Consider the following 8,169-nt stretch of genomic DNA (forward strand, 5'->3'; position numbering starts at 1 on the left):
AAATACTTTTCACTGTACCTCGGTACACGTGACAATGAACAAATCCAATCCAATCCAATTATGGTTTCACTTAGCTCTGTCAATCACATGCTCTTTCCTCTTTTGGGCATGCAAGTAGTTCTGCTTTGTAGCTTCACCAGGTTGATGCCTCACTTTTATGTATGCCTGGTGCTGTATTTCTGATATGACACTTTAGAAAGGATGAAAGAGGTACAGAGGAAGTTTACCAGAATGCCACACAGGTTGAGGGATTTCAGTTATATGGAGATGTTAGATAAGATCGGGTTGTGACCTTCCAGCACTGAAGGTTAGGGTTAGAACTAATAGAGCTAATCAAAATTATCAAAGGTTTTGATAGGGAGGAAATTGCTTCCTCTGGCAAATGGATCAAGAACCAAGGTCATAAACTTTGAAAATTGGGAAAAGAGCTAAAGGGTTCTGGAATCAGATTCCACGGGAAATAATGGGGATTGGGGCTGCATTGTATAGCTTTTCACAGAACCAACATAAGCATGATATCCTGAATGGCCTCCTTTGCTGTAATCTCCTTTGATTCTACTGGCTGAAAACTACACTCTACCAGTTTGAGATCTGAAGTTAAAAGAAGTGTAGCATTAAGATACACAAGGATTTTGCTTTTAGAATTGACTACTGGTCAAAGTAATGTGAGGAAAAAAACACCCAGAACGTTGTTAAACAAAAATGTTAGATTCACTCTCTCAATATTAACAGATCTTTTTCAAAATTTCTAGGACCTGTATTTGCAACTTTGCCAGACACTACTCAATTTTTCCTTGGGCCATACCTTATATGTACACCAAGTTTCATTGAAATCCATCAATTAACTTTTGAGATATATTGTTTGCAGACATACTAAGAGGGCAAAAATACAACCTTTGCCCCCCCCTTCAGCAAGAGGAGGCAAGAAAGAAAATAGTTTTGTCCATAATTGACCAGGAGAATAGGGTGGGAGGGTGGTGGGGTAAGTGAAGTGGCAGAACAGAAATAAAGGGCAGGATTCTCCAGCCTCCCAGCCACATCGGGAGTTGGCTCGCTGTTCGTTGGCAATGGGCTTCTCTGCTGCTACCGCTGTCAATGGCAATTCCCAATGATGCCATCCCATGCCGCCAGGAAACAAGCGGGCGCGGGTGCACTGCCGGTGAGACCAGAGATTCCTGTTGCCAACGAACTGGTGAAGAATTGCATTTAAAACATCAGAATATGTTTAGCGTAATATTACAGCAATCTTTCATCTAACTAGAATTAATATTGTGAAATTATGGAACATTTCAACCTCTCAGTTTTGTGAGCTGAAATCTGATGAAGAATTGCCAAGCCAAAGGAAATTTCTGAGGTCACTATGACATTCTTGGGTTGAGTTACTGTAATTTACTTTTCCAATAAATTCATTTGAACAGAATGTTCAAAGCATAAACATTTACGACCCGCACTACATCACACAACCGTAGATGAACTGACACTAACTGGCTCTAACCATACTGGAAAAATCTACAAAAGAATGTAATATATGAATTATATAGAAATTATAATATATATATGGGACAGATGCATATACTCCATTATTATATTCTTGGGCATTCATAGGCTTTGGCTCTGGCTGTTGGCTATTTATGTAAGCATCTCCTATGAATGAGAGTATGCCTTTCGTCTGTTTAATACCGAGATAACCATAATGAAATCCAGGGATAAAATAGGAAATTCTAGGCACTATAATGCAGCTACATGTTCTCTGCAAATTCAGCAAGTGGAAGATTAACACTATCGAACAACCCTTCGTCTGATATAGATGCTAGGGAGACAATCATTTGACTCCATCAAAAATGTTTTTTTTATAATTACCTTTAGATTTAATCCTGTATGTATGCAAGACGAGCAAGATTGAATCCAATCAATAATACATCATAGACTAAACTGCTTTATTTTTCGCACATAGCTTAAGCATTTCTGTGAAAACAAATACATTTGTTTGATTCTGATGATTCTGGATAGGAGCAAAAGTAACAGGGTAGTTGTTATGGGGGACTTTAACTTTCCAAATATTGACTGGAAACGCTATAGTTCGAGTACTTTAGATGGGTCCGTTTTTGTCCAATGTGTTCAGGAGGGTTTCCTGACACAGTATGTAGATAGGCCAACAAGAGGCGAGGCCACATTGGATTTGGTACTGGGTAATGAACCAGGCCAGGTGTTAGATTTGGAGGTAGATGAGCACTTAGGTGATATTGACCACAATTAGGTTAAGTTTACTTTAACGATGGAAAGGGATAGGTATATACCACAGGGAAAGAGTTATAGCTGGGGGAAAGGCAATTATGATGCGATTAGGCAAGACTTAGGATTTATAGGATGGGGAAGGAAACTGCAGGGGATGGGCACAATTGAAATGTGGAGCTTGTTCAAGGAACAGCTACTGCGTGTCCTTGATAAGTATGTACCTGTCAGGCAGGGAGGACGTGGTCGAGGGAACCGTGGTTTACTAAAGTAGTTGAATCACTTGTCAAGAGGAAGAAGGAGGCTTATGTAAAGATGAGACGTGAAGGTTCAGTTAGGGTGCTCGAGAGTTACAAGTTAGCCAGGAAGGACCTAAAGAGAGAGCTAAGAAGAGCCAGGAGGGCACATGAGAAGTACATGGCAGGGAGGATCAAGGAAAACGCTAAAGCTTTCTATAGGTATGTCAGGAATAAAAGAATGACTAGGGTAAGAGTAGGGCCAGTCAAGGACAGTAGTGGGAAGTTGTGCGTGGAGTCCAAGGAGATAGGAGAGGCTCTAAATGAATATTTTTCGTCAGTATACACACAGGAAAAAGACAATGTTGTCGAGGAGAATACTGAGATTCAGGCTACTAGACTAGATGGGTTTGAAGTTCATAAGGAGGAGGTGTTAGCAATTCTGGAAAGTGTGAAAATAGATAAATCTGCTGGGCCGGATGGGATTTATCCTAGGATTCTCTGGGAAGCTAGGGAGGATATTACAGAGCCTTTGGCTTTGATCTTTATGTCGTCATTGTCTACAGGAATAGTGCCAGAGGACTGGCGGATAACAAATGTTGTCCCCTTGTTCAAGATGGGGAGTAGAGACAACCCCGGTACCTATAGACCAGTGAGCCTTACTTCTGTTGTGGGCAAACTCTTGGAAAGGATTATAAGAGATAGGATTTATAATCATCTGGAAAGGGATAACTTGATTAGGGATAGTCAACACGGGTTTGTGAAGGATAGGTCGTGCCACACAAACCCTATTGAGTTCTTTGAGAAGGTGACCAAACAGGTGGATGAGGGTAAAGCAGTTGATGTGGTCTCTATGGATTTCAGTAAAGCGTTTGATAAGGTTCCCCATGGTAGGCTATTGCAGAAAATATGGAGGCATGGGATTCAGGGTGATTTAGCAGTTTGGATCAGAAATTGGCTAGCTGTAAGAAGACAGAGGGTGATGGTTGATGGGAAATGTTCAGCCTGGAGTTCAGTTACTAGTGGTGTACCACAAGGATTTGTTTTGGGGCCACTGCTGTTTGTTATTTTTATAAATGACTTGGAGGAGGGCGTAGAAGGATGGGTGAGTACATTTGCGAATGACACTAAAGTCAGTAGAGTTGTGGACAGTGCAGAAGGATGTTGCAAGTTACAGGGGGACGTAGATAAGCTGCAGAGCTGGGCTGAGAAGTGGCAAATGGAGTTTAATGCAGAAAAGTGTGAGGTGATTCATTTTGGAAGGAGTAACAGGAATACAGAGTACTGGGCCAATGGTAAAATTCTTGGTAGTGTGGATGAGCGGAAAGATCTCGGTGTCCATGTACATAGATCCCTGAAAGATGCCACCCAGGTTGATAGGGTTGTTAAGAAGGCGTACGGTGTGTTAGCTTTTATTGGTAGAGGGATTGAGTTTCGGAGCCATGAGGTCATGTTGCAGCTGTCCAAAATTCTGGTGCGGCCGCATTTGGAGTATTGCGTGCAGTTCTGGTCGCCGCATTATAGGAAGGATGTGGAAGCATTGGAAAGGGTGCAGAGGAGATTTACCAGGATGTTGCCTGGTATGGAGGGAAGATCTTATGAGGAAAGGCTGAGGGACTTGAGGCTGTTTTCGTTCGGGAGAAGGTTAAGAGGTGACTTAATAGAGGCATACAAGATGATCAGAGGATTAGATAGGGTGGATAGTGAGAGCCTTTTTCCTCAGATGATGATGGCTAGCACGAGGTGACATAGCTTTAAATTGAGGGGAGATAGATATAGGACAGATGTCAGAGGTATGTTCTTTACACAGAGAGTAATAGGGGCGTGGAATGCCCTGTCTGCAACAGTAGTGGACTCGCCAACATTAAGGGCATTTAAATGGTCATTGGATAAACATATGGATGATAATGGAATAGTGTAAATGGGCTTTAGATTGGTTTCAAAGGTTGGCGCAACATCGAGGGCCGAAGGGCTGTACTGCGCTGTATGTTCTAATTCTAATACATTAAGAATTCTTACTGTGTTCCAGTTTAAAGCACTACGGGTCTTATTTGGAAAGAAAAACCCATGATACAGAATAAAAATATTGGTTTTCATTCCTCACAAGCATATGACTCTGCTGAATGTTACCACTTAGACACTGTATACAAAATTTAACAAAGTGATTGATGAAAATTGATTTTACTGAGAAAATAATATCCTTTCTTTTCTCCCAAAGTCTACACTTGGTTATGTGGCCCTCCTTATCAGCACCTTTCATGTTCTGATTTATGGATGGAAACGAGCTTTTGAGGAGCAATACTACAGGTTTTACACACCGCCAAACTTTGTACTCGCTCTTATTCTGCCTTTCACAGTCATCCTTGGCAAACTTATTTTGTTGCTTCCATGCATCAAAAGAAGATTGAGAAAAATACGCAAGGGTTGGGAAAAGAGCCAATTCACAAATGATACTTCAACAATAGTGCTTCAAGCATCTCCAGAAAGAGTTACCGTTATGTGACATTTTTCCAAAAGATGATTCCATTTAAAGCCATTCAACCGTATGAAATTAAGACTGCTGTGTCATGTTTGTTTAATTATGTTCTAAGTTATTGACAAGTCATCTTAGAAACCCCAGCTGTATTTTGCCTGCTGTCTAATGATGGAGTACAAAACTGTATAATAGTGAATCGTGTGTGAGAATCCATGATTTCGCTCACAAGATGAACTCGGTTCGTAAGTAGCATGTTATGAATTCAATCCTCTATTTTGTTGGTGCCAAATTTTAAATTTAACACGTTAAATTAATTCAGTATTGAAATTATCTAATGCAGTGATTTAAAATGGTAAGTGTTTTAGTAATGTGATGTCTGGACCCTGTTAGGAGAATCTGTTACATGTTTTTACTTTCTATCCTGTTTGATGAACCTGTTTCCTCTCTAACATTGCCAAGAATGCTCTTTGAAATTTGGATTCCAAGTACCATTCTATTCAAACATGAAATGTAATTAATGTAAAAAGAAAACTTAAATTATTAAATTTACATGCTTTTTAAAGTTGCTGAGGAAAATGCACCCTGATCAGCACCCTGATCAGGACATAATGATAATGACGTAGTGTATAGTTTGATCAGGTTCTTGGCTTGAGTCCTAGTCTGTACTGGTATTTTTTGTTTAAAATTCTGCTTCTGGTAAATTAGGATGGGCATTTTGTTATAATTCTGTTTTTTTCACATGGGTTTGGGTGTTTATTAAACATAACTCCTTAAACTTGTAATTTCTTTAAATCCTTTGAGAATATTCGAACAGCAAAGGCCATTAACTGTTTTTGTGGGATAAGATAATATTTGTGCAACTGATGTAACAAAAAGGAAATGTATTTTTGTTCAGGAATTAAAATGTTGCTTTCAGTAGAATAAGAATTTAGACCAACCAATGTAAGTTCTACATGTGTAAATGATTATTTGACAGTTGGGTAACAATTTAGATCAGATTTTCAAAGGAATTGTTATTTACCATGGAACAAGTGGGATATCACTGCATTATCACACAAGCCCAGTACTATTTTTGGCACATCACGAATGTGCAGTGTTAATAATTATACTATAGTTGTTTATGTCAAAGTGTAACACATTTTATTTATATATATACATATATATATATTAATCTCATTATTTTTCATTAAATCCATCAATGTTATAATTTATATTTTAGTCTTTGTTGATTGAACTGCTCATTACACATAATAAAAAATTACATTTCCAAGCATTTTCTGTTTTTAAACAAATGTTAACAATGTTAGTGATTAGGATACAAAGGTGATTTCTCATGTTAGCACCTACATGTCCATTTTCACATGCACCCTGCATAATTCCTCGTGTGTATTTTCATTCCGTCTATTGATTATTATCTCCACAAGACATGCTGCTAATTGTGTTTCTCTTAATTTGGCTCTGAAGATGGCGGCCAATATGGTCGCCTTCCTTAATTCTAATTATGTTTGCTCTTGAGTCGCCAGGTATCTTTCGATACCGCCACAAGGTTCAAAACCGAATACTGATCAAAGACTCAATACACCAGTTAGTAAGTTCAAACTCAATGCTCATTTATTTACACATACAGTCAAATATACTCATGCATAAAACTCTACAAACTAAACTATCACTACTCTAAAAGCCTATACTTAGCTTCAGGCGCCCACTCAGTCAGAGGAACAATGGTCATTGTTCGGTTCTGAGGCTTCTATGGTCGAATTGGTACGGAATAACAGCTAGGAGCGTCTGTCTCGTGGCATGCATTGACCTTGAACTTACTTGTTTTGATGTTGCTGTTGGGCAGGTCTCTCCTTGGTGCGAGCCAGAGCTGCAAGAGAGCGATTCTCTCTTGGGGGATTCTTCTTATACCCAAAAGGGGCTTTGCGCGCTTTTGGGCGGGCCTTGAACTTGGCCCCAATTAATTGGGCCGGTTTCCCAATTGTTCCCATGATTTCCTCCAATAGAGGGGTGGGTGCCCGGATAGCTGGGCGTGTCCTAGGTGACCGTTGGCCTGCTTTATTCTGGTCTCCTCTGGCGCCGGGGTGTCTGTCTTGGTATTGTTTACTTAAATGTTACCTTTTTGTTCCCGGGGATGGCTCATTAGTATGCTAATGGTTTTGCAGTATCGGTCTTGTCTGGGAGCTACGGCTCCAATCAACAGACAAACCTTGCACCTGCTTGCTTTCTTAGTATTGTCCATTTTCCCTGCAATCTTTGCAAAGTGTCCATTTTGTAATCGGGAAGTGGAGATCCCAGATGGCTACACACCCTCCTTGTGATCCCCAATGCGAAGCGTGAAGGATCACATTACTGCGTCTTCTTCATTCTCTGACCAAGCGGGACACCCGTAAGCAGTTCATGGGCTCTACACTGCCCTATCCTATGAAATGCAATTCTTTACCTAAAATCATTTTACTTACATACATCAGTATAAAACTCTACGGGGCGCTGTGACATTCAGGCATGCATTACAAAATTTAAAAACTGGAACCTCTAACTATCCTCAATAAACTATCCTCACTCAAACAATCAAAAATAATCTACAACGCTTTAAATGTACAAAATAGCAGCAACACAAGTTTCTCTGGCCTGGCAGTCAGACACAGAGGTTTACATTTTTTTATTGAACAAGACACAAATAAAGAGAAGCGGGTGCACTTTAATTCATGTCAAGGGGTTCGGGGTTTGGTGAAGTCCGAAAATAGGGGACCTAAATGTGTATACCGGGGCGCTAGAGCACCCTCCTTCGCCATTTCCTGATTCTAAGTGTCTGCATGACACTGCAAAGTATCGCCAGTACTAAGAGGGCTTCTACTATGTAGGATAGTGAATACCAGGTAATAAACTTATCACACTAGGTTGGGGTATTGTTAACTGCCTTAGGACTAACTATCTCAGGGTTCTGTGTATGGCATGGGTGGGAATCATTCACGACTTGTGTGGTAGGGGTCAGGTGGGTAGCGTCCGCGCGCAACTGAAGGGATCTCGCTAAGATCCAGGTGAACATGAAGGTTGTCTTCATCTTTCCGTTTTCTGTCTCCATTCTCTGGGGTTCCTGAGGTTCCGGGGTTTTATGGCCACAAACATAATATCTGTTATTATTTTGCTTAATATCTCGTATGCCTGTCTGTCCTTTGTTGCCAATTACCCATTATGATTGGTCACCATCAGTGACTCCCCCATTTT

At 40.3% G+C, this 8,169-nt stretch overlaps 1 protein-coding gene across 5 annotated transcripts in view; it reads left to right on the forward strand.

Annotated features, from left to right (window-relative positions):
- The window catches only part of LOC140424929 (metalloreductase STEAP2-like), a 108,451-nt gene extending 102,234 nt beyond the window's left edge, over positions 1-6,217 (forward strand). For 4 of the 5 annotated variants that reach the window (XM_072508602.1, XM_072508603.1, XM_072508604.1 and 1 more), the window contains one exon: positions 4,687-6,217. In XM_072508602.1, coding sequence (XP_072364703.1) covers positions 4,687-4,971 — 285 coding nt within the window. In that variant the 3' untranslated portion in view covers positions 4,972-6,217. The remainder of the gene's footprint in view (positions 1-4,686) is intronic. The other variant, XM_072508606.1, reaches the window with a different exon arrangement.
- The last annotated feature ends 1,952 nt before the right edge of the window (positions 6,218-8,169 follow it).

The sequence above is a fragment of the Scyliorhinus torazame genome, chromosome 6 (genome assembly GCF_047496885.1).
Source record: "Scyliorhinus torazame isolate Kashiwa2021f chromosome 6, sScyTor2.1, whole genome shotgun sequence".
Taxonomy (NCBI): domain Eukaryota; kingdom Metazoa; phylum Chordata; class Chondrichthyes; order Carcharhiniformes; family Scyliorhinidae; genus Scyliorhinus; species Scyliorhinus torazame.